The sequence below is a fragment of the Macaca thibetana genome, chromosome 18 (assembly GCF_024542745.1).
Source record: "Macaca thibetana thibetana isolate TM-01 chromosome 18, ASM2454274v1, whole genome shotgun sequence".
NCBI lineage: Eukaryota > Metazoa > Chordata > Mammalia > Primates > Cercopithecidae > Macaca > Macaca thibetana.
In genome coordinates this window covers 59989646-60016541 of record NC_065595.1, presented here as the reverse complement: position 1 = coordinate 60016541, position 26896 = coordinate 59989646, and the positions used below count along the sequence as shown (strand labels likewise).

The window sequence follows — 26896 nt, the reverse complement described above, 5'->3', positions numbered from 1 at the left end:
GCCACAGCCTGGCAGTCTCTGCCATGGTGAGTGCTAAGAACATGCCTTTGAGCTGAGCTGCCTGTGAGAGAAAGCTGTGTGCTGGGGCAGTAATGGACCCAGTCAGACAGGGTACCCTGGAAAGGCCTGGCTTTGGCACCTCTTACTTGTCATCAGAAAGTGTTGACTGGGCCCAGTGGCTCACGCCTGTAATCCCAGCACTTTGGGAGGCCGAGGTGGGTGGGTCACCTAAGGTCAGGAGTTTGAGACCAGCCTGACTAATATGGTGAAACCTTGTCTCTACTGAAATTACAAAAATTAGCCAGGTGTAGTGGCAGGCGCCTGTAATCCCAGCTCCTCCGGAGGCTGAGGCAGGAGAATCGCTTGAACCCAGGAGGCAGAGGTTGCAGTGAACCAAGATCGCGCCACTGCACTCCAGCCTGAGCGACAGAGCAAGATTCCATCTCAAAAATAAAGAAAAAAGTGTTCCTCCTGGACAGTAGACACTGGGGCCTACTTGAGGGTGGAGGGTGAGAGGAGGATGGGGATTGAAAAACTGCCTGTTGGGTACTATGCTCACTACCCGGGTGATGAAATAATCTGTCCACCAAACCCTGCAACACACAATTTACCCATGTAACAGACATGCATGTGTACCCCCGAAGCTAAAATAAAATTTGGAAAGAAAAAAAAAGTGTCCTTTAGTTGTGCAATTAATAGGAAATTGTGTCTGCACAGTGCTTGCCCCTCCTAGACCTTTACCTGGCAGAACTGTAAGTGAGCAGTTCTTTATAGATGCAATAAGGAATCTCGTGTCTACTTTAGGAATGAGATTTTAGGTCTTTTGGTAGAAAGGTTGGGTGATAAAACATCTCTCTCTCTCTCTCTTTTTTTTTTTTTGGAGATGGGGTTTCATTCTTGTTGCCTAGGCTGGAGTTCAATGGCATGATCTTGGCTCACTGCAACCTCAGCCTCCCAGGTTCAAGCAATTCTCCTACCTCAGCCTTTCAAGTAGCTGGGATTACAGGCATGTGCCACATCTGGCTGATTTTGTATTTTTAGGAGAGATGGGGTTTCACCATGTTGGCCAGGCTGGTCTCGAACTCCTGACCTCAGGTGATCCGCCCACCTCAGCCTCCCAAAGTCCTGGGATTACAAGAATGAGCCACTGCACCCAGCCGACATCTCTCTTCTTTCCATGGTGGGTCTACATTTAGGGATTTCCACAGTAAGGCTGCCTTTTGAAATGCATTTACTGCGAAACCATCAGCTGGTCCCAGTTACCCAATGGAAGGAGGGTGGGAAGGGTTTGGTTGTCATTGCAGGAGTTATGTTGGCTCCTGAGGGGCAGCAGTTAGTGAAGGAGATGACCCTGGAGCCCAGACATTTAAAAACAGGGGCTTTAGCATCAGTTGCCTAAAGATAACTTAACCCCTTGGGCGGTCGATTGTTTCTGTGAGCAGAGAAGGTTTCTGTTCACAGGAAGCATGATGACAATAGTAAATTCATGCACACGTGTGAGGAAGATATCAGAGAGAAACATTGAATTAATGTAGCGTGACGGGGGTGGCCGGGTGGTCCGGAAAGGCATCTCGCAGGGTCACACTTTAGCTAAGACCTGATTTCGAAGGAGTCACATTAAGAACAGAGGAAGTGCATCCCAAGCGGCGGCGGGAGCAGACAGTGCGGAGAGCCCTGCTCTCTTTTCCACAAAGCCTGGTGTGATCCGCGAGCAGAAGGAAAGCTGCCGCGACAAGCAGGGGCGATGAAGCAGGTCGAATCCTGCCCCACCCTCTGCTTCTGTGCCCCTTGCCAGGGTTAACATTGTGTCTCTTCTTCTCTCACAGACGACTTCGCAGAGGAGGAGGAGGTGCAATCCTTCGGTTACAAGCGGTTTGGTGAGTCCTAACAAAGCTGTGTTCCTTCTCAGTGGTCAACCTGGGATGCAGCCACAGGCGCTCAGAGGCCATTGGCAAGCCACTGGCAGGCCCTTCATGCACATGGGTGTTTGCGGCTCTGAGGTCGAATTTTGGTTGGAAAGTGAGTGTCTGTGTCCCGGGGGAGGGTTTCGCACGGTTCTGAGGGGCCATGGGGCAGGAGCTGCACCCAGGCGTGGGGAAGTGATGGGATGTTTATGGGTCTGCTGAATGTAAAAGAGACCGCCTGCTAGACGAAGTGTGGTGGGAAAGGCAAATCTGTGACAAGACAGGAGCAAAATACCTGGAATTTTTCGATTTTGATATTCAGAGAACATCTTTGCTCAGGCCTTACACTCCTAACCTGGTGTTCATGGAGGAGTGAGAGCGAGGCTTCTTCCAGAAATCCACCTGGACACAGGTGCTCTGTGGCTGGGGAATAGCCCCCAAAGGTGACAGCACCCTGAATCCTGAAACCTGAATGTTACCTTATGTGGCACAAAGGACTTTGCAGGTGTGATTAAGTTAAAGAGCTTGAGATGGGGAGGCGATCCTGGGTTACCTGGGCGGGCCCTGAAAGCCATCGCAAGGGTCCTTATAAGAGAGAGGCAGAGGGAGATGTGACTGCAGAAAGAAGGTGGTGTGAGGATGGAAGCAGAGATTTTTGTTATGTGCTCTGGTCAAGGAATATAGGTGGTCATTAGAAGCTAAAAATGCAAGGGCATTAATGGATTCTTCCTTCAGAGCCTTGGGAGGGAGAGCTGTGCTTTCTATATTTCTGTTTCAGCTGGCTGAAGGTGATTTTAGGCTTCTGGCCCCCAGAACTATAAGAGGAGAAATCTATATTGTTTAGACCAACATGTTCATGGTAATCTGTTACAGCAGCTGCAGGAAACTCATACACGCCCTCTCCCTCCCAGGCTGCTGCACCGGGTGCTCTTCTCTGCTTTCACATTGCTTCTCTTTGACCTTGAAATGCCAGTGGTCATTGCAGAGTTTCAAAGGCAGCTGCAGGGATTGGAGGATTATCCCAACAGCTTGTTTCTGTGCTTGGCCAGAGGAAATGGAGAAGAATAGAGGAGAAAAGAGTGTGTGTGATTGAGAGTGTGTGTGTATGTGTGTGTGTATGCGTGTGTGTGTGTGTGTGTGTGAGAGAGAGAGAGAGAGACAGAGAGTGAATGAATCTACTTCCTGTTGCTTAAAAAAAATCCTGGCTGGACTTTGATTAAAATGAACAACCCCCAGCTGCTCTGGCTCCCGCGTTGCTCCAGCATTTTTCCTTCTGGACACACACATCTGCATTACTTTCTGGGAAAACATACGACTTTAAAATAGGAATGCAGAGGCACCAAGCTGATCTCTCCTGCATTGGTTCCCGGCAGAGTGGCCGCATGCAGCCCCGTCACGCCTCCTCTGTGCTCCTGTTCCTCATCTACACGATTCCTTGTTTCTGCGATGGGACCTTGGCCCTGTGTTCTCCTTTCCTGGGGGGGGACTCACTGAAGGCAACAGTAGGAGTGAAGATGAAACCAAGAATTATAAAGGAGAACAAAACAAACAAACAAAAAAACACAGAAAGACAGGAATCAAGAGGAAAACCAAACTTGTCAAAATAAGTGTGGAGATGCCTACACATTTTGGAACTCAGTAGAAATATGAAGAACCAAGAGAGAAAGTCTCTTTAGCAAGGGTGACGTTGAGAAAAATTTTTTTATAAATTTATCAGCCATGTTACCAGTTAGATGGGTGGGGATTAGATGAAAAACACACAAAAAAGCACATTGCTGACAGGTTTTAATTTATGATGCTTAAGTTATGCATGGGAGTTGCAACAGATGACTCACAGGAGGCATGATAACCACTTACAAATATTAGCACAAACAGAGGCTGGAAGAGAATGATGCCATGCGGTACAAATAGAAGAGAGGGATGAAATTAAAGTGGGAAACCTTCGAATAGTCTATGAAAGAGACATTCCTGATGCTGAGAATTCTTGGATTCAGCCTCTAGGCAAGGTGATGGATATCCAGCATAGGGCCAGAGTAGATCTTTACAGATGAGTCTTTGAGATATTTGTTTTATTTTATTTTATTATTTTAGTTTTGAGACAGGGTCTTGCTCTGTCACTCAGGCTAGACGCAGTGGTGCAATCATAGCTCACTGTAACCTTGAATTCCTGGGCTCAAGCAATCCTCCTGCCTCAGCCTCTATGTGCCACTATGTCCAGTTAATTTTTAAATTTTTTGTAGAGACAGTGTCTTACTATCTTGCCCCAGCTGGTCTTGAACTCCTGGGCTTAAGCAATCCTCCAGTCTGAGCCTCCCAAAATGCTGAGATTACAGGTGTGAGCCACTACACCCAACTGAAATGATTTAACTCTGCCTTTATTTTCACCAATAAGGGAGCTGAGGCCCAGATAGATTAAGTCCTTGCTGAAGCAAATTAGTTGGAGCTGGGGTTAGAAGATTCTGGATCTTCTAACTCTCAGGAGAATGTCGTTTTGGGGAAGGGCTCAGCAGTGAAGTGAAGTGGAGGTGACCTTTCAACTTGTGTGTTGTGGAGGGGACCCTGCAGCTCTGCAACCCTAAAGTGGACTGGACACCCAATCTGGTTCCACTGGGGAGGCCTCATCATGGTTATAGGGCTAGGACTCTGATTCTTTAGAAGGTAAGTGGGTTTTCAGTTCCTAAGAAGTGGCCAATTGAATCCAGCAGAACCCAAGAGCCCATTTCTTCAGGCATGATTAAACTTTAACCATTAAAGGAAGATCAAGTCCCTTCCATGCAGCAGGTTGATAGTACGATGGTAGGTGGAAGGTGTCCAGAGACATGTCAACGCTCTAGGCCCTGCCCCTAATCACTCCTGTCTTGAAACCAGCTACTTAAACGCGGTGGGTCTCAGATGCTGCCTTTGCCCAACCAGCAGAGGGACACCTGCCAAGGTAGGTGAGTCTACCTTACAGGGCTTTGGTGAGGTTAAGAGAGACGTCAGATGGACAAGTGCTTTGAAATTACAACACTATAATAACACAAGACTGTATTATCACTCTCCTGAGATTTGGGGCTATTCGCACTCTCTCGACATTTTGGTACAGCCAATGCATAATATCAAAGTGTGACAGACCTGAAAACTTATTCCTGAAGAAATGTAAAGGTGTGATTTTCTTCTAAAGACAGTAATATTGTAGCCTTTTATAGTTGCAAAAATAGACTGGATAACATAGAGGGTTCAGTTATTGTTTAATTTTAGGTATATGTTGCTTATGCAAGTATGATAAACACAACCCGAAATTAAGACTACAGATGAGCCAGAGGTCGGTTATTCACAGGGCAAAGGGTCATTGTTTTAGCAAATCACTACTGAGTGGGCCTGTTTCCAAAGTGAATTCATATACAGTTATTATTCAGAGGTGTTTGCTACATAAATTCAAGGCTGTTTACATAATAATATTGTGCTTTTTCAAATTTAGCATATTATTACAGTAAAGAGCAAAATGCACTATCTTCTCCAGTGATCTGGCATGGTATTCTATTTGGTGCAGTCATCCCTTGTTTACTCAGGGATTCATTATTGCATTTTAGTCTCAGCCAGGTCTTCTGTTTTTCTTCAGTCTTTCCATATACCAAGCTTGTTCAGCTCCATTCCCAAAGTTCTGGGCAGGTGTCTAAAGAGGAGATGGAGTTTGGTCTGATGGTTTTGCCACTTCTTTGCTCCTCTAACAAAAGTGTCAATGAGGGGAGACTTTGAAGGGTTAATTAAGTGAGCATTTTCAAACTTTACTCAGGCTTTGAGGGTCAGCGTTTCTTGGCCTCAGTATGCAGAGCTAATTGGGACGTAACTATAGTTACAATTTGGCAGAATTCCTTTTTTGGGACATGAGGTACCGGTATATTAATTTTTATTTTCCATAGATATGATATATACTACCACGAAAGTGACATTTTTCTACTTATTTCCCAGTTACTGTTTTCATTCAAAGCATCACACATGGCTCTAGAATCCTTTATTATTATGCTTAGCAGAAAGGGAAAGAGAGGCAGCACCACCCCCATGGCCTGAGCCCTCCCTCTGGAGCCTGCATTCTCCATTTCTGCGCTGGGGGGCGCTAGACTGACTTTGTTTGATTGGTCGCAATGGGTTCTCTTCTGTTATTTTTGGAATCTGATCGGGTATGATAAGAGACGTCCAAAGTTAGGATGATGGAGGAGCAAGAGATACATGGTTCAGCCTGTGAAAATCACGGGTGGAGTTAAGGGTTTCCAGTGAGCAACTGTGGGCAGCTGGGAACATTTGTTGTTTGTATTTGGCAAACAAAACTTTGAGAGAATTGCTTCTTTGGGGCTCAGGGATAGGAATTATTAATAGCTGTGAGAGAAAAAGATCTGAAAAATGGCAAACTGAAACAGTAACAAAAAAGTAAAAGGAAGCGTTTTCTATGGAGTAGAATTCAAGTTTTTTTGTGAAAACTAAGTGGGAGAGTTCTAAGGGGATTGCTGAAAAATTATTTAGGGGTTACAGTCCAAAACGGGGTATCAGATGCCTTTTCCTTTGCGATCAGTGTGTTCTTTGAAGCAAGTTCTTGAATAGTTTTGTTTATCCACAACTTCACAGGCCTCTCTATAGCTGTAGCTTCAAACAAGCCAGGCTTTAACTTTCCCCTTTCTTTCCTCGAAAAATAGTTGCAGATTAGCAAGTGTATTTTTAACAGTTTGGCCCACACGGTGCCGGGCATGTTGAAGCAGCCTGATAAATCTGTGTTGAAGAGAACTCAGCCCTGCCCCTCAGTGCCCCTGCCTCATGCCTTACCGTCACCTTCCCCTCCTTCTAAACCCAGCCTCCAAAGAGATAAACATATGGAACTTCAAATTCATGACTCTAGTTAAATTATTGAGCTGTTTCTTGCCAAGAGGTTTAGAGAAACTAATGTCTAAAAGCATAGAGGACTACTGAGGCTTCTGAAAAATCACAGCACGGATATGCTTAACCATATAGCTAGAAAGGAAGGTTCTTTCTGAGGCGCATGGTGAGTGTATACTTTTAATGCCAAGAGATTGAAAGAGTTTACCAAGAGGATGCCAAACTCTCTTTGGGAAGCCGCTCAAGATAAACATTTGGATGCCTCTACTTCTTGTTGCTGGGCTTGTAGGGAGCAGGCTGCCTGTCTCCCCTCTCCTGGGACTCTTCCCAGAAGCCTGGTTCATCTTCTAATTTGGAGAAGGTGTCGATTTGAAGCCATCTATCTCCGACAAGGAGGGCTCCAGGCATCCCTCTCACCACAGCCCTGCAGAAGGCTGACCCGTTCCCTGATGGGAATGCCAGGAATTTCCATCATTTCCTGTGGGGAACGACTGAATAAGCCCAGTGAGAGGCTGTCCTTCCAGAGGCACCTTTTCCAAACATTCCTAAGTGAGGCACAGGACTGACACTGGGAGGAAGTTGAAGGGCAAGGGAACAGTGGAACTTGGTGCCCCCGTGGGGTTTCTTTGAAATGTCCAAAACCATTTGCATCAAGTTAAGGGGAGAGTTTCATTTATGTGGTTTTACAAATCCTAATGGAGTTGGTATTTCTGATTTTATTTATTTATTTATTTACTTTTTCAAGACAGAGTTTCGCTCTTTTTTGTCCAGGCTGGAGTGCAGTGGTGTGATCTTGGCTCACTGCAACCTCCGCCTCCTGGGTTCAAGTGATTCTTCTGCTTCAGCCTCCTGAGTAGCTGGGACTACAGGCGCCCACCACCACGCCGGGCTAACTTTTTATTATTTTTGGTAGAGACGGGGTTTTATCATGTTGGCCAGGCTGGTCTTGAACTCCTGACCTCAGGTGATCCACCGCCTTGGCCTCCCAAAGTGCAGGGATTATAGGCGTGAGACACCACGCCTGGCCTCCGATTTAATAAGAATTCAGTGTCAAAATGGCATGTGGGGAACTCAGTGCAAAAGAGATTCTCAGGCTGACTCAGCTGGAAGGGAAGTCACAGAGTAGCTCTTTTTCTGGCCCCTGTATCTTCTGCTTCCAGGCAGACAGGTGCGGCTCCTAAATGCCGAGAAAGGGAGTTCCTTGGCTGTCACTGCTTTTTATATAACCTGAGGAGATTTCATACACTTCATCACTATACATGATAACCACAGGCTCCCTTGGCAACACCATGCACCTATGTTTCCCTTCTGCCTGCCAAGAGGACTTCTCACTGGGTCAGACCCTTCTTGCCTTGTCTTTCCTGCCCATCAGTAAAAACAAGGTTCAACACTACATTCCATGTGATTATGAATTTTTTTTTTTTTTTTTGAGACGGCGTCTTGCTCTGTCGCCCAGGCTGGAGTGCAGTGGCGCTATCTCGGCTCGCTGCAAGCGCCGCCTCCCGGGTTCACGCCATTCTCCTGCCTCAGCCTCCCGAGTAGCTGGGACTACAGGCACCCGCCACCAGGCCCAGCTAATTTTGTTTTGTATTTTTTAGTAGAGATGGGGTTTCACAGTGTTAGCCAGGATGGCCTCGATCTCCTGACCTCGTGATCTGCCCGCCTTGGCCTCCTAAAGTGCTGGGATTACAGGCGTGAGCCACCGCGCCCGGCCGATTATGATCTTTTTTAAACCATGTGAAGAGAAAGTCACGGGAAAGAAACCATTAAACGCTCCTTTGTGGATATCTATTATGTGCCAGGTGGTTTCCCACCCATTAGTTCATTGAATTCCCCCAGAAACCCTTTGAGGTGGGAATTATATGTGGTTTACAGGTGAGAGCCAAAGCTCCCAAGGTTGGTGGCATGGCCAATGTTGGAGTTAAGCCTGATTTCAGGCCTCAGTGTCCTTTCTGCTCTACTCGTGGCTCGGAAGCTCACAGACACAGCCATACTCAAGCATCCTAAAATTTTAATGGAAAAGCAAATCACCATAAATGATCCTGGACTAAATCAGCAGCTGTTGATATGGTCTCATATTTCACAATTTCATAGTATGTGTCGTATTGAACACTTGAACCCTGATTTTTCCACCATTTAAAGTACAACTCCTCCTCCCCACTTTCCCTGGTTTTCATTCACTTATGAATCCTGGTAGGGCTGTGGGAAGGAGAAGGGTGGAATAATTTGTTTATCCAACAATTGGGTTGAAACTGAATGTGGTTTGTTTTTATTTTTGGAAAAGTTAAAGAAAAAAAAATCTACTCAGCTCTGTTTTGGTTAAGACAGCATGAAGACATTTCGGTTGTTTCCAGTGTTTGTTGTTAAGGGGTAGAGTGGGAAAGAGTTTCCCTTTTGCTGGCAACTGCAAGCAACTAAGACAGATGGACTCTGAAACTTTCCTTAAAGATTTGAGTTGAGGCCAGGCGCGGTGGCTCATGCCTGTAATCCCAGCACTTTAGGAGGCCGAGGCGGGTGGATCACCTGAGGTCAGGAGTTCGAGATTAGCCAGACCAACATGGAGAAACCCTGTCTCTACTAAAAATACAAAATTAGCTGGGTATGGTGGCAGGCGCCTGTAATCCCAGCTACTCGGAGAGGCTGAGGCAGGAGAATCGCTTGAACCTGGGAGGCGGAGGTTGCAGTGAGCCGAGATCGCGCCACTGCACTCCAGCCTGGGCGACAGAGCGAAACTCTGTTTGAAAAAAAAAGAGAGATTTGAGCTGGAGATTTGACCTGTTCATTTGGAGGCCCCTTGGGAAGAGGAAAGCTGTCTCCTTGGGCCATGGATTTTGAGAAAAAACTACGGTCCTCTGCAAAGTTGTAAACTAGAGTGTCTCTTTTTCTCTCTCACTTTCTCCCTGGTGCCCTTTGTGTTCAGTCTATACTATGGGGTTGTGGGGAAGGTGGTGCCCAGGAAGCAAGGCTTTAGAGTTAGACAGTCCTGATTCGCATAATGGTTTTGTCTTTCACCAGCTAAGCCTTATTTTGCGTATCTGTGAAATGGGTATGACAAGTATATGGTGTGTATTCTTTGCAGGATATATTGATTATAAAACTGTAATATGTATGGGGGCCAGATATACAGTAGGTCTGCACTAAATTGTGGCTATTATTAAACTGCTGACTGCTCCCACCCCTCCCACTCTGCTCTTTCCTCTCTCCCAGGCCCTGACATTCTGTCTTTGGTGTTGCCCCAGGTCTCCCCTTGTGAAGCCCAGCAGTCCTCATTCTCTCTGATCCTTCTCACCGTATTCCCTCCCTCCATCAAAATCTTACTACCCTCCCTCCTATGTTCTGTGCCCTGCAGCAGCCTAGTAATTTGTTCAGGGAATTCCAAAGGAGTCTATTTTCTTTTCTTCTGTTATTTTTCTTTCTTCTTCTTCTTCTTCTTTTTTTTTTTTTTTTTTTTTTTTTGAGACAGGGCCTCACTCTGTCACCCAGGCTGGAGTGCAGTGGTGCCATCACTGCAGCCTTGACTTCTGGGCTTAGGCGATTCTCTCACCTCAGCCTCCCAAGTAGCTGGGGCCACAAGCACAGGCTACCACTCTAGGCTGATTTTTTAAAAATTATTTTTTGTAGAGATGGGGTCTCATTATGTTGCCTAAGCTGGTCTCAAACTCCTGGCCTCAAATGACCATCTTGGGCCCAGCCTCCTAACGTGCTGGGATTGCAGATGTGAGCTACCACGCCTGGCCAGGAGTCCATTTTCTTGCAGGACATTTTAAAAAGTGTAAAGGGTTAGTGGCCATCAGTAAAGAATAATACTTTGAAGGAAGGTAGCATACTGAGGGGTTGGAGCAGCGGCCATGGAGAGTTGGCCTGTCATTGTGGCTAAGAGAATGTATGCTGGAGCCAGACTGCCTGGGTTCAGTTTCCAGCTTTGCCAGTTACGAGTGAGTAGCTTTGGGCGAATTAACGTCTCAAGTGCCTGAGTGTCCTCCTCTAGAATATAGGGATAACTATATTGTCTGCCTGTAGGGTTCTTGTGAGAACTGAACGAGTTAATACTCAGAGTAATGCCTTGTGCCTGGAATACATACATAATCCATTTGAGATGGATGTAATGTATGTATTATAAAAAGTGGCACAAATGGTCACAAGGTGGCTACAGTGGGTACAGGCTTTGTTTCAGTGCCTTTTTTTTAAGAGGCAAAGCAGCTTTCCCAGGGGCCTTCTGTCTACTTTCCCTGTCATCTCATTGACCAATATTGAGTCACAAGTCCTTTTCGAAATTAGTTATGTACAAAGGGAATGGGCGGTCTCTGGTTGGCTTGGACTAATTATTTGGGGAGGAATGGTTGGTGAGGAATTAAGCACTCTGGCCACTATTATTACTTGTAACAATAATATCTATAATACATAATGTAATATCATTATATTTCAAATGTAATACTGTTATACAATAATTATTAAAGAGCAATATAATTTATATTGTTATTTATATAATCAGATACATTATTATTTATAATTTGTTTCACTTATAAAATTATCTTATATAAAATTTTAAAATTCAGTTTATTCATAAAATAATTACAAGTTTACTTCCTAATTGTAACCTTGCTATAAATGAAGCTACAAGGTGCTGTTCTAGTTTTTGACAGTTTATAAAAGGAGAAGACGTCAAAAACAAGACATCAGCATAATAGAGAAGTGAATGAATGAACAAAAGTCATTTTGTTTTCTGGCTCAGTATTCTCTAGAGTCTTAAGCAGATTTTGAAGAAAAAAAATTTTTTTTTCAGAAGAGGAACTAAAAAAAAAAAAGAAAAAAAATGAGAAAGTTCCAAATCTTAGTCAATATAGCTCTTGCCACATGAAACATTGTGAAATTGGTCTCCTGCTCTGAGTCATCACTATAAACACTTTCTGCTTCTTCTGATATTTTATTTTTATTCTTTTTATAGGTTTTTGGGGGAATACTGACATTTGGCCCTGATTGACACATGCTCCTCTTTTTATACACTCTGGTAGTTGTATTTTTTAAATAAGTGTGAATATTTCCATGCACAGATCAATTTCTTTCACATGTTGCAGAAGGTGGAGGAATTGAGACTTGTCAGGAAAACAAGAGAATCAAACTCAGAAGTCTGCAAAGGTTCTGGCAGAAATCCATACTGCATTCTTATTCCCAAGGACTACAGATGCCCTATAATCTCTAATATTTGAAACAACCTTTCTAACATATCATTCTCATTCTGTGAAACAGGAAAATGTAAAAGTAAAATTATTGCTGACATGTAAGATCTCAAACCTTCAACCTAAGATCAAGATATCCACAGCAGTTTAAATATGTAAAAAATAACTATGTTCTTCCTCTTGTTAAAAGCATTTGGATGTTTAGTTAGTTATTTTAGAGACAAGGTCTTAATCCATCACTCAAGCTAGAGTTCAGTGGCATGATCATAGCTCACTGCAGCCTTGAACTCCTGGACTCAGGTGATTCTCCCACCTCAGCCTCCTGAGTAGCTAGGAATACAGGGATATATCACCATGCTTAATTAAAAAATTTTTTTGGCTGGGCGTGTTGGCTCACGCCTGTAATCCCAGCACTTTGGGAGGCCGAGGCAGGCGGATCACGGGGTCAGGAGATCGAGACCATAGTGAAATATCATCTCTACTAAAAATACAAAAAATTAGCTGGGCAGTGGTGGCCACCTGTAGTCCCAGCTACTCGGGAGGCTGGGGCAGGAGAATGGCATGAACCCAGGAGGCAGAACTTGCAGTGAGCTGAGATCGCACCACTGCACTCTAGCCTGGGCGACAGAGTGAGACTCTGTCTCAAAAAAAAAAAAAAAAAGATAAAAAATTCCTGGCCTTAAGTGATCCTCCTACCTTGGCCTTCCAAAGTGTTAGGATTCCTGGGGTAAGCCATTGCACCTGCCTGATAAAATATATCAAGTATAATGATTGTCCCACCTCATGTTTTACATAGAAGTCTTATGATTGAATTGCTTTTGGAAATCATTGAGGGGAAATATAAATACTTATAATTCTGATACACATTCTCCAAATGCCTTCCATATGCCAACCGTGGTACAAAGATGGATAAAACAAAATTCCCACTTATCATTTCATTTGCCAGCATCAACACTTATTCATTCATCTTGTTTCAATTTCTTGGAAAACAAAAGTTATAAAAAAAAATCTTTATGGAAGCAAAAATTTTCTCCTAAAGATGTCCATGCTGGCAGTGAGGCCTCATCAAAGGCTTCCCAAACACAGTCATAGAGTATATACAGAATCAGAAGCTCCCATTTTGTGCTGAAAATGATAGGAAGTAGGGTGTCAGGGATCCAGATATAAATTCTGCAGGTGTGAGTAAAAAACGAGTAAAACAGTTGGGGGCGGGGGAGTCCATTTGCCCAGGGAAGAAGAGAGTGCAACATTAATGGAAATATGGGGACGAGATGCAGGCCTTCAGCAGTTCCCTTTTCTTGGGAGATGTATGCACCTTGTGAGACTTGTTGAGAAATAGAAGCAAGCAGGACTCTTGGGAAAGTGTCATTCTTAGTCCTGCATATGAAAGTGATGTGACGTTTACTACCTATCCATAATGTGTTGGGCACCATGGACAGTAAAGAAGGGAGACATGGCCTTTTGGCTCTGGGAATTTCACATGTAATAAAAAATAGGGTTTTCAAACAGCAGTGTATTTGCATAAGAGAAAAATATCAGCCAATCTACAAATTGCCTCCTCTCACCCGCAGAATTTCCACAGGCACAGTACAGGGCACTACATGCCAAATGGACCGTGAGCCCTCTCCTCCTTCTGTCTGGGGGTGTTCTAGGTTCAGTACTGGCAAAGCTTCAATGGTTTCCAAATAAGGTTGGGAACTCCTCTTTGCCCCCACCTCTCTCCCTCTGTGCAAGTGAAGAAAACTTGTATGAAGTCTCTTTCCTTTGTCCCTCAGAAAAGGTTGGGGACGAGGTGTGAGAATCTGTTTGATATAAACCTGTAAGAGAAGTTTGGAAGGCAATATCCTTCCATGTGCTGAGCACGCCATTGGCCACAGCTGTTACTAAACTGCTGCCATGTGAAGCCACTCTGCTGATTAATAGCAGCCACGTTCATTTAAAGCACAATTCACAAAGAGTGTAATAAAATAATGTGGTTCAGAAGCCTTTGCTATTTGGTCCACTCTTGATAGACTAAAATGTACCTCCGATAAACAGTGGAGTCCGTGAGCAAGATATCAGAAGGCCCAAATGACCTTAAGTAAATTTGCACTGCCAGTCTTTAAATGTTCTTGTTATGGAACGAGGGATACAAGACTACCTATGTTTCAGGGACATTGTGAGGATGAACTAATGCAAGTGAAGTGCTTAGCACAATGCCTGGCCCTTAAAAGGTACTTCTTAAATGCTCATTATTTACTAAGAGAGAAAGACAAAGATGGGGAATTAAAGTTTACCAAAAAAAAAAAAAAAAAAAATGAGTTTATGAGTTCAGTATTTCATTTGTGTCTCATATGTGTATGTGAATATACACTCTGTGTGTTTGGCTATTTAAAGAGTTCTGAATTGGGAGCATGGAGATCAGAATTATAGCCTTTCTTTTGCTACACACTAACTAGCTACGTGAATTTTGCAAAACGATATAAACTCTCTGGGTCTCAAATAAGCTCTTCTGCAAAATAAAAGGGTTAGGGCAGATGATTTCAGAGGTTTCTTTAGGCTATACAGTGTTGTGGGTTTGCATCTATATAATGTGATTCAAGGTTCAAGATTCCATTCTGCCACTGCATTTGATTTTTTTTTTTTTTTTTTGAGACAGAGTCTCACTCTGTTGCCCAGGCTGGAGTGTAGTGGCACGATCTTGGCTCACTGCAAGCTCCGCCTCCCAGGTTTAAGCGATTCTCCTGCCTCAGCCTCCTGAGCAGCTGGGACTACAGGCACACACCACCACACTCAGCTAATTTTTATATTTTTAGTAGAGATGGGGTTTCACCATATTGGCCAGGGTGGTCTCGAACTCCTGACCTTGTGATCCACCTGTCTCAGCCTCCCAAAGTGCTGGGATTACAGGTGTGAGCCACTGCACCTGGCCTGATTTTTAAAATGTATTATTTTTTACTCTTCCTTATTCCAACATTTCAAAATAAATATTTTGTATCTTCATTATGGATCTATCTTCCCAGGTATCTGATGTAAAATTTAGTTGGCAAAAATGGTCAGATGGAAAACTTGCATTAGTTTTGTTCACAAATCTTAGTAATCTCAAAACTATTGGTTTTCCATTTGGCTATAAGTTATTTTCATATAACTGTATGAGTATTGAAGCATTTTCTAGGCGTATTTTGAACGAACTCTGTTCCAGATCTCTAGACTCAAACATGGAAGATTCTTTTCTTTCCAAGCTTCATAAAAGCAGTTAATTATTCAAATGCAGGTGTCTGTAAATTTAATAGAAAGCATAATGTTTCCATTAGCAATCTGAAGACAGTTGGCAGTTTCAATTCATTAATCTGTTTACATTTATCATATGAAATTTTTCTTGGTACTTATCATGCTAATGAAAAACATATTGGACAAAAAACGTAAATCCACCAGTTACCAACAGAGGAAAATCACTTTAGCTGTGGCCCTTCTTAAGAAGATGGCCCATTGGGAGCTGTGACTCCCTCATCTTTTCTGGTTAGTTTTCAAGTATTAGAATCCATATACACAGAAAGGTATCCAGTGGTGCAAGTGTCTTGGGGCTTTTTTCCTTCCTCCAAGAGTGTAGTTCTGTAAAGTGGGAACACGTATATTTAACAAGCTTGTAAGTGAGTTGTTTTCCCAGCTGGGAAATCATTAGGTCAGTTCTCTCCTTCTCTGTCTTTTTGGAAATAGTTAACCTCACTTTGAAAATTGAAGTCAGCATTAGAATGAAGGAAGAAAGGAGGAAAAGAGGGCAGGAAGGAAGGAAAGAAGGAATAGAAAGTGTATTAGGGTCTTTTTTTTTTTCTATTTATAATTGCAAACACCTAGAAAGGGTGTATTCTGATAAATTGAAAGTCTTTTTCTTTTCCTTGCTGAGTACTTGGGTGGATATAGGTACACCCACAGCTGAGGAGAGCTGAATATTTTGGAGTTTTTGAAGTAGTAAAGGAGGGAAGAGATAGGAGAGGGGAGGAAAACAGGGCTGGACATGGCAGGAAGTTCTGCAGGCTTTGGGGTTGGGGATAAGGCCATCTTGTTCAGTTCTCAAGGGCCAGTGACTTAGGAAGGATGGAGTGAGCAGCTCCTTGCATACTTATAATTCCTTACTTTGTAAAAAAGTATATTTTTTTCTTGTTATATTGTAAGTTGAATGAGGACAGAGATGGTGTCTATTTTGTTCACCATTGTACCTGGTACAATTCCTCAGCTCAACATATATTTGAGAAAGGAAGCGTAACAGGGTTGAGTGCTTAGAATGTGCTTTGCACTCAAGGTGCTTTCTTAAATTCTACCATAGCTCATGATCTAATAAGCCTGTCCCTGAAAGTGCCTGTGTGTGGGCTAAAAACATTTTCTATAGTCAGATTATGGGGAGACACAGCCTAGACCCCAAATCAAGCAGTAAGTCACAGCACACAGGCTCAAATCCAGGAAAAGCAGAAAATAGAGCACGGATAGTCTGAGAAGACAAACTGGAGCTGTTGGCAGGGGGCGGAGGTCCGGAGAACTTCTAGTGTCAGAAAAGACTGAAGGAAGCAAGTAACTGCTCTGAAGGTCCTGTAAGTCTCTAACTAGGGTTGGTCTATGTAACTATTTTTTAAAAATTATTTATTTATTTTTTGTTTTTTTTGAGACAAGGTCTCACTCTGTCGCCCAGGCTGGAGTGCAATGGCATGATCTTGGCTCACTGCAACTTCTGCCTCCCGGGTGCAAGTGATTCTCCTTCCTCAGCCTCCCTAGTAGCTGGGATTACAGGCACCTGCCACGGTGCCCAGCTAAGTTTTTTTATTTTTTATTTTTTTTGAGACATGGTCTCATTCTGTCCCCCAGGCCAGGGTACAATGGTGCAATCTGTACTCGCTGCAACCTCCACCTCCTGGGTTCAAGCAATTCTCCTGCCTCCCAAGTAGCTGGGTCTACAGGTGTGTGCCCCCACGCCCTGCTAATTTTTATATTTTTGGTAGAGACTGGGTTTTGCCATGTTGCCCAGGCTGGTCTCAAATTCCTGACCACAAGTGATCTACTTGCCTCAGCCGCCCAAAGTGCTGGGATTACAGTCGTGAGCCGTGAGCCACTGTGCCCGGCCATAGGTAACTATTTACTCCTTTAGAAAGACTGGGAAGGTCCTTTTGCTTCAAAATAGTAACCTTGCTTGAATTTATTTTATTTTTTGCTTAAAATTAATTAAGATAATAGGCCTTTTTTGAAGTACAAATACACTAGGAAATTTTAGAAATGATGATGGTTCCTAATAGTCACCCGTACTTTAAGGTGGATTATTTAATCAGATTGCTTTCTTCCCGTAAAATCAAACTGAAATCAGCGAATTGTTTTTAAGAGATTTGTATTTCAGAGAGATGAAAGGTTCAAGGAACTTTGGATCTTAGCACCTGGGATTGGGAAAGAAAAATTTCAAGTGGTGGGGCAGAAACTCAGAAAGGAGAATGTGAAACAAACTTTTCATAATTAACAGTTTTGGCTGGGTGCAGTGGCTCACGCCTGTAATCCCAACACTTTGGGAGGTCAGGGTGGGCGGATCACTTGAGGTCAGGAGTTTGAGACCAGCCTGGCCAACATGGTGAAACCCTGTCTCTACTAAAAATACAAAAATTAACCAGGCACAGTGGCGCATGCCTGTAGTCCCAGCTACTCGGGAGGCTGAGGCAGGAGAATTGCTTGAACCCAGGAGGCAGAGGTTGCAGTGAGCTGAGATCTGCCACTGCACTCCAGCCTGGGTGAGAGTGAGACCCTGTTTCAAAAACAAAACAAAACAAAACAAAACCTAATTAACAATTTTGTTTAAGTCTGTTCCCATCTCCCTTTTCTTCCCAGAAAGCAGGTAAGAAAGGGTCAACCTTAAAACAGCTTGAGGGAGAATGTGATCCCAGGAGAAACTTCCTGTAAGTGGAGGTCCCCAGTGTGACAGGGGCGTTTAGAACCTGAGCTTTGAAGAGCCCAAGAGTGTGTGAGTCCCCGGCCTCGGTGCTGAGCACACCCTGCTGGGACTCCTCAACCAAGTTCTGTGAACGTCTAACTCAGTAGGAGTAAGAAATGAGTTCTTTTCGTTTGCCTGAGTCTTAGGCCTTACAATGAGAGTTCGTTGGATGAGATTGAACGGTATATGTTGCGTACCTGTTGTATGCTGGCCCTGATGCTGGACCCTGGGATTGAATTGCTAAGACATGGCACCAGTGTTGATGGTACTCCCAGTCTAGCAGGGGAGAAAAAAGATCAGTGTATCTCTACTGTAGTTTGAGAAATGCTTGAAAGGAAATAGAGGATAGAGGAGCCACATTCTGAAGTTATTAATTCTGCAGAAAGTGGGGGGAACCCGTGATTCAGAGAAAGAGTAAAGAGGGATGACTGTTTAAGGGAGAGGCATTAAAATGAGAAAGTCCCCAGACAGTCAGTGGGAGAAAGAGCCTCAAGGCTGAGGAAACAGAATGAAGGTACACCAGTAGCAATGAGGAGCATTAGTGCCTGTCCCATGGGGACATGGGGTCCCATTCAAAGGAGGGAAACACATATACATACACCCAGCTCTCGGGTCCATCGTCAAGTGATAGACTGTCGCGAGATGCTGTGTTTATTAGGGACCTCGTACACGATAGATGCTGAGGAGGCTGCAGAATAGTGACTCATGACTCCTGCTCTCAAGTTTGCTGTAGCCAAATTAAGAGGACAAAAGTGACTCACGTGGAACAATAGCAGATAATACAAGTCCAGTGTATCCCTGGAGGTTTGTGGTAAAGATGAGTCCAGACAAGAGGAAATTGGGAAGGAAAGGAGAAGTGTAGCAGCAGTGCGGGCCTCTGGTGAGCACACGCGGAGAGGAAGGGATTAGCTCAGGGTGTGGGTGGGGATGGAGAGAAAGAACTGAGAAAGGGAAACAGTCAAAAAACCTTCCTTCCTGGAGCTGGGGCTGGGGCCGGGGCTGGGGCTGGAGCTGTAGGGCATAGGGTGCAGGTGCAGGGAATGGGCCAGGCTAGTGAGCTAGAAAACGAGGCAAAAAAATTTCAACTTGAGTTGATTAAAATGCCTGGTCTCTGACAGCCTTTTCACAGAGCAGTCTAATTTACTACATGGTTTTATATGAAAGAAGAGAAAGTGGAAATTGAGGGCTAGGGGAAGGGAGCTGTAGCTGTCACCGGTGAATAAGCTGGTGATGGATGTGTGGCAACAGGAATGAAGTGAGAGAGAAGAAAGATACGACAGACAAGACACTTTTATCTGTGACTCTGAGATGTCGCTGGCTCTGTGTAACTGATAGCATCTGTCCACTGAGATCCGAAGGTCCGGCGGGGAGAGAACAGAGCGGAGACCCCGCTGTGCAGTCTCAGCCAACTCCCAGCCCCCAAAGGAATCCCAGGCACACTCATGTTTACGACACATGCTGCCACCTTTCATTGCATTGAGATGATGAAGCAACTAATTATTTTTCTCTTGTAATCCCAGCACTTTGGGAGGCCGAGACGGGCGGATCACGAGGTCAGGAGATCGAGACCATCCTGGCTAACACGGTGAAACCCCGTCTCTACTAAAAAATACAAAAAACTAGCCAGGCGAGGTGGCGGGCGCCTGTAGTTCCAGCTACTCGGGAGGCTGAGGCAGGAGAATGGCGTAAACCCGGGAGGCGGAGCTTGCAGTGAGCTGAGATCCGGCCACTGCACTCCAGCCTGGGCGGCAGAGCGAGACTCCGTCTCAAAAAAAAAAAAAAAAAAAAAAAAAAAAAAAAAAAAAAATTTTTTTTCTCTCTGTGTGTGTGTGGTTTATTACTTTCTTGATTTTAATTGATCTAGATCTTCTGAATTAGTTGGCTCTGGCCAAATGCAACAATTTATAGTTGGGTACAGATGCTAAGCACTTATGACTAAGCAACTATGGCTTCACCTGTGTGCCAGTATAATATTGGAGACATTTATGATTGGGGAGAAAATGAAACAATAAACCAAGGCTAAAACAAAACATTATAAAGGTAGTGTGAAATGAAATGAAAATCAATGACTACTTTGCCAAGGGTAAGTAAATCACTTTCTAGAGGGGCTGATGCTGAAAGCCTGCACTGAGGTTGGAAGCTCTTTCTGGGTACGAAGCCTGAGGAGGAGGGCAGTGAGAATGGCAGGAGCAAGTGGACCCTCTCAGTTTGAGCCTGAGCTTCTTCAGAACCTGCCACCCTCTCCCTGACTCCCTGCTTCTCCTGAGAGAACAGCTCTCAGAAAACCTCGTTCTTCCATTGTTGCCGAGGAAGGCTTGAATCTGAGCTATTACACTTTATGTTTCTTAATAAACTCCAGCTGGGGAGAAATTAAACTGGGACTACCCTACTTTGCCTTTTTCAAGTAAAAGAAATGTATAGGCTTCACCATTTCAACAATTGTCTGTCATGGTAGAATGCTTATAAATCCATATCCATGTGGTCACATGCTCAACCTCATGATAAAATGGCAAGCCTGACCAAATGCATGCGGTGTGGGGTGACCTCACAGGCCAAGTGGGAGTCCTTCTCCGTTATTTTTAATAACAACTTTATAGAGATATAATTTACATATCATAAAATTCACCCATTTAAGGTGTACCAGTTCAGTAGTTTTTTGTAAATCCAGAGGTGTGCAACTACCACCATCAATTTAGAACATTTTCATCCATCCAGAAAGAATCCTTGTATCCATTAGCAGTCACTTTTCATTTCCTTCCAACTCCCTCTCACCCTTCCATCCTCAGCCACCACTAAGCTACTTTCTGATTCTATGGATTTGCCTGTGCTGAACGTTTCATATCATTGGAATCACATCTTATATTGTCTTTTGTGTCTGGCTTATGTCTTCAAGTTTCATCCGTGTTGTGGCATGTAGCAGTACTTCATTTTTTAAAAATCTGGAATAATATTCCATGACATGGACAGACCACATTTTATTTATCCATTTTTATCAGTTGGTAGGCATTTGGGTAGTTTCTACTTTGTGGCTATTATGAATAATGCTGCTGTGAACTTTTGTGTGGGCTTGTGTTTTTAATTCTCTTAGGTGTATACCTAGGAGCGGAATTGCTGAGGTACATGGTAACTCTGTATTTAATCTTTGGAGGAACCACCTGAGTGTATCCCCAAGTGGCTCCACCACTTCATTATTAAGTATCCTCATTCCCTTCACCAAAAAAGGGGAAAAGACCAGCCTGAATTATTTTGCTGTAGTACAGGGATGATGTGTATTAACTAAAAAGAGAGAGAATTGGAATGACCTAAGAGTGGTTTTAGATATGATGTTATTCGTTTCCATCTCATTATCTGTACGTCTCAATACACTTTGGTTTGCTACCATGTAGCCTGGTTTAACATTCTTATTTTTCCCCTTTCCCCAAGTTCCTGTTGTATGGCAGTGCTGTACCTGAGCTTGCTAGAATGGTAGTCACAGGCTGCATGTGGCTACTGAGTACTCGAAAATGTGGCTACTTGAACTTGAGATATGCAGCAAGTCTCAACTCCACCTTGAAGTTGGAAGACAAGATGAAAGAAAAAAAAATCTCTTAGCCGGATGCAGTGGCTCACATCTGTAATCCTAGTACTTTAGTAGGCCAAGGCAGGAGAATTGCTCAAGGTCAGGAATTCAAGACCAGTGTGGGGAACATAGCGAAATCCCGTCTCAATGAAAAAATTTAAAAATTAGCTGGACATGGTGGTGTATGCCTGTGGTCCTATCTACTCAGGAGGCTGAGGCAGGAGGACAGCTTGAGCCCAGGAGTTTGAGGCTGCAGTGAGCTATTATCATGCCACTGCCATCCAGCCCGAGTGACAGAGCAAGACCCAGTCTCTAAAAGATAAAAATTAAAATTTTTAAATTAAAAAAAAAATCTTTCATAATAATTTTGTGTTGATTACATGTTGAGATGATAGTGTTTGGTGTCTATTGGGTTAAATAAAATTTATTATTAAAAATCATTTCACCTGTTTCCTTTTACCTTTTAATATTGCTACTAGAAAAATTGAAATTACACATGTGGCTTGCATTATGTTTCTATTGGGCAATGCTGTTATAGATGATTTTCAAGGCATGTTTTTTGAAGTACTGGAAAAATAAAATTAATTAGTCTAAATATCCTTTGGGTGAACTCAGCCAATTATTAGCAATTTTTTTCATCACTGCAGAAAGACCAGGAATCCGTTTGTTCCTTGAGTGAGAAGGTGAGTCAAAGACATGCCAGTCAGCTTTAAGCAGTGAGTCTTGCCTGACCGACCAACAAACCTTCATTCAAAATCAGCTCATCACACAAATAGAAACGTGACCGTGAAGACATTAAAGCAAAGTCCTGTGATAATTGGATACAGTGCTTCTCTGACCCTCCCAGTGATATGTGCATCTAATAAGGGCTGGCCTGAGACAATGCCTGTCTCTACTGTATAACCCAGGAGAGTGAGCGGTGGACACTGCAGACCCAAAAAGGAAAGAAGAGAGGATGCACATAGCAGACTGCCTGGGAGATGCTGGGGGAGGTTGGTGACTGGGTCATCCTTCAGCTAATGTGTGAATACTACTTAATTCTAGAGAATTGGCCCTGGGCTTCTCACGCGCCTTTTTGTTGCGGGTCAATGTTCAGGTTGTCAGGAAAGCTATATTGAAGGCATAACATACTTGGCAACTGTCTTTTGTAAAACACGCATAATGTACTGGTGTTTTTAATCTCAAATATCTGGACATGAGGTTACTACTAGTGATTTCATGATTCAAAACAGAGAACAGACCTGTATTTTGGCAGCATCTCCAGGTAACAGAATTTAGCTTGACTAAAGACCTTAAGGCAGATAAATTCCTGCATTCTACTCCATGGGGAAGCAAACCTCTTCCCTTGGCTGAGGCTTTCACTGATGTGTAAAATGAAACTTGGGTGGGGGTGGGGGATTCAAAAGGTGACACAAAGTCCATAAAACCTTAGGCGTATAGTAAATGAATCCTGGTCTGTCTTGTGGCACATCCCGAGTGACCATGGAAGAAGAAGAATAAAATTTAGGTACGAGCTGGCCAATATTTTATTCTTGGCTGACAGCAGGGGGACTCCACGTGTGTTTAAATGAAGTCTCTTGTCAAAAACGTTCTTACTGTTTTACTATGCTGCTTACTTGAGCTCACAGCCCAATCAAAATATCTGAGTCTATTTCTTTTTTTTCTCTTTTTTCCTTTTTTTCTCTGATGAGTTCTTATGTGAAGAATTCGGCAAGCTAATCAGTCATCACTCATCACTTGGCCATTTTAAAGGAGAAGCCTCGGGGCGGTCCCCCTGGGATGTCCTGAGAGGTCATGATGGTTTACTGGAAAAGAAGATAATTAAGAGACAACAATCTGATTAGCTAATATGTGTGTTGAACACATGTATTTTGTTGGATTCCCAGACTGGTTTCAGGGTTATCCGTATGAGCAATAATCTCCTTTGAGACAGTACTAAGCATCCATTTCTCTCCCGTACTCTCATAGCTGAGAGGCATAGGAGAGGCAGGAAATTCTGTCTTGGCCCTGGCTCTGCTTCCACCATTGAAGCTTCTGGAAGGTGCAGAAGGGAACAGGCATTCCGGTGTGCATAGGGCATCTGCTGCACTAGATATGCAAAGAAAGCTGCGCTGGGGCCTCTTGATATGGACCTGGCTTTAGTAGAGTTTTAGAGTAGACAGAAATGGTCATAAATGCCCCTCATATCTCCTCTCAGGTTTTACGTACCTCCCAATGAAGAAAGCTGTCTGATTTACAATGTCACTTATAAATCTGTTCCTTACATGTGTCCCAGACATTGTGCATGCCAACTCTTCCAAGTGGTCATTCATTCAAAAGTAGACTTTTCTGATGGGCACTGCTTAACTCCAAAGAAGACACAGCAAATAACCTTCCAGACTTATGGCAGATTGACATTAACTGGACAGCAAGTTTTGTCGGCATCTTTCAAATCTTAAGGAGGTTTTCTCTGTCTGAACCTGAGAGCCATCTGTCCTGAATCAATCCAGACCCCTCATTAGAGTCTGAGTGATCCAGCTGTAGCCACCAGTTTTTCAGATAGCAAGTAAAAGTTATCTGAGTGCCAGGTCTGGTGGCTCATGCGTGTAATCCCGGCTGCTCAAGAGGCCAAGGAGGGAGGATAGCTTGAGTCCAGGAGTTCGAGACCAGCCTGGACAACACAGGGAGACCTCGCCACCCTGGCCCCTGTCTCTACAAAAAATAAAAAATTAGCCTGGAATGGTGGAGCATGCCCATGGTCCCAGCTACTTGAAAGGCTGAGGTGGGAGGATCACTTGAGCCTGGGAGGTCAAGGCTGCAACGAACCATGATCGTGCCACTGCACTCAGCCTGGGTGACAGAACAAGACCCTGTCTCAAAACAAACAAACAAACAAAAAGTTATCTGAATACCTCGTGTGCAAAATGAGAAGTTCATGAGTGCAGTGGTGGACCAGAAATGAAACTGGGGCAAATGTCTTCATGTGGGAGAGAGAAGTCTTGAGGAGTGATCATATGGAGACAGAGTCTGTGATCCTAAGGTCTGGCAGATGACAGTTTAGATGAAGAGGTCCAAAATAACGAGGGGCTTTTGAACAGGTGGTCTGTCCAGTAATGGGAGAAGCTACCCCATCAGGGAGTCCTCAGCTCCTAGGTCTTGAGCTGCCACCGATTCACAGAAGCGAAGGCTGCCTTCAGAAAATGGGGCTGGACAACCAGGAACAGCAGTTTGCCGATGCCTGTGGCTAGAGGAGGGGGCCAACCGGATCATTCAGGTGCACTTCTCTCCCCTCCTCAGCCCACCCCCGTGTGTTCTCAGTTGTCTGGGTAAGTCAGCAAGCTCAGCTGGGGAAAGGAGAGTTGCTCTGGATTACCAGAAATCTGTGTGTGTTCAAACACGGGATTAAATTCAGTAGCAGTTAAAATGATCCTTGCTTTCTTAACATGAGAAACAAAAATAGGTCCTTAGTGAGATGCTCCAAGGGTAAGTTAGGAAATTAGTACTAGAGTTTCTGGTCCTGATGAGGTCCTCTGTGAGCTTCTTAAAAATACTTATGGAAAACAGTAAAATAACTGCAAATGGACAAAATCAGATCACAAGTGAGCTGAATGTTTTTCTCTTTTTCCAACTTTTGGACTTGAGGTTTATCTAACATTAGAGTCCTCCTTTTGCCTGAACTTTTCTGACAGGGTATGGCCAGTCCGTTTGCCACAAAGAAAATGCAGTGCTTCTGGCAAACCACACCTTTGTGCCGTCGTAGACATGTTTATGTAACTCAGTCAGAAGAACTTACATCCATTTCCAATTCTGCAAACTAACTGTAACTGTTGGAAAACTACCTGTGTCCCGCCAGTAAGATATGCCGTCTCCTCAGTCGTAAGCACTGAACAGTCAAGGATCAGCTCTCGCTGGCGGTCACGTTGAAAAATGTGCCACGGAGGAGGTTTGTTTTCATTCTGCCCCCCTTGGTATAGAGGGCTGCGAAGAGCAGAAAGTCGGGAACAGCTGAGACATTTTGCAACTCTTGGGACTAGGAAGCCCTTCATGGAAGAGTCTAGTTAGCTTCATTTACACCTCATTTTAAGTATATAAACACCAGGCTTTGTGGGCATCCATTTCGCAACTGCTCATCAAACTCCACCAACAGACCGTTTACAGATTTTAACAGTTGTGTCCTCTTTTCGCAGAGATGGGGGAGCTCTAATCAACGTGATTTGGGCCCACTTTTGGGATGTGTGTGCTTTGCTTAAATACTGTACTTGCCTTCATCAGCTCCAGCATGTGACACGGACATTCTTCAAGGCAGGGTTAAAAACATCTGCAGCCTAGAAATCAGCAGAGCTCCCCAGGGAGGGTGTTAAATCCAGAGTGTGCTGATCTGTTTCCTGTCTTTGTTATGATTTCTTCACTGTAACTGAATATCCTTCGGCGCTGCAGTGCCTGGGTACTCAGTGCAGCTGTGTCAGCAGGCCGAGGACTGTTAGCTTAGGGGGCTCCGTTCCCATTTACGCAGCTCGCGTCCGTAATCCCAGTGAAGCCTATTCGTTCACAGGGTAAGCTGCGCCTTGACTGCAGATCTGCAGGCCTCCCTGTGCAGCCATGCTGTTACGTGTAATCTAATTAAGATTAATTAAGAGGAAGAGCAGTTACCTAGCTGCACTGATCCTTGCCAAGAGAAAACCCGCGGGAATGTGAACAAACCACCATCCTAACAAAATGCCATGAAAATGCTGCAGAAAAGCAGTAAAATACTGTATTTAAGCCGAGAAATGGGAGGGCTGAGCACTTCACCAGGAGAGAGAGTACGGGCTCAGGGTCATCAGGTATATGGGCATGCCTGCCTAGCTCTTCCTTTCTGCGTAGAGCTCTGATCTTGCCAAACAGCCTTTGCTCCTCATGAACAATCTCTCCAGACTCAAAATAGCGAGCAGCCAAGGGGCTGCCAGTGCTCGCGGTCCACAGCGCAGTCAGCGGGCTGCTCTTTGTTGGAGAAGAAAATACGCCTTCTGGAAATCTTACAGGTTACATTGTTTATTCTCAAAACACAACATCAGCTGCCAGTGGGTTTCCAGTAAGCTGCAAGAGCATTTAACCCAAATGGGTTTGTGACCTTCCTAAGCGGAGGTGTGGGAAGGCTCTGGTGAAGTGTGGGGAACAGATCGTCGGTAACGCAGAAGTCATCCTGCTGTTCCGACACTGGAGGCAGAGCCCGGCCAGCTGAGTATTTCTCCAGAGGATGTTTCTGGGCAGCCTTTCGCTCCTTGTGTAAAGCGTCTCATCTGTGTGGGCCTGGTTTATGAGTGCAAGTTGCTCGCGGCACATGATTGGCCCTAACTCCCCGGTGCTTTCTGGCACTCTTCAACCAGCGAGGGGTTTGTGTTTTGTGTGAAGGTTGTGGAACTAGAGACAGCAGAACGCCAAGAACTATTTTCGGTCTTCATTGAGAAGTCAGACTGGGCAGAGCTACAATACGCCTGTTGGGTTTTAA

The 26896-nt window shown here is 44.2% G+C and overlaps 1 protein-coding gene across 1 annotated transcript in view; it reads left to right on the top strand.

Annotated features, from left to right (window-relative positions):
- The window catches only part of COLEC12 (collectin subfamily member 12), a 185245-nt gene that overhangs the window by 20830 nt on the left and 137519 nt on the right, over positions 1–26896 (top strand). Inside the window, exon 2 of the mRNA XM_050767638.1 lies at positions 1827–1877. Within this exon, the coding sequence (XP_050623595.1) occupies positions 1827–1877 (51 nt within the window). The remainder of the gene's footprint in view (positions 1–1826; positions 1878–26896) is intronic.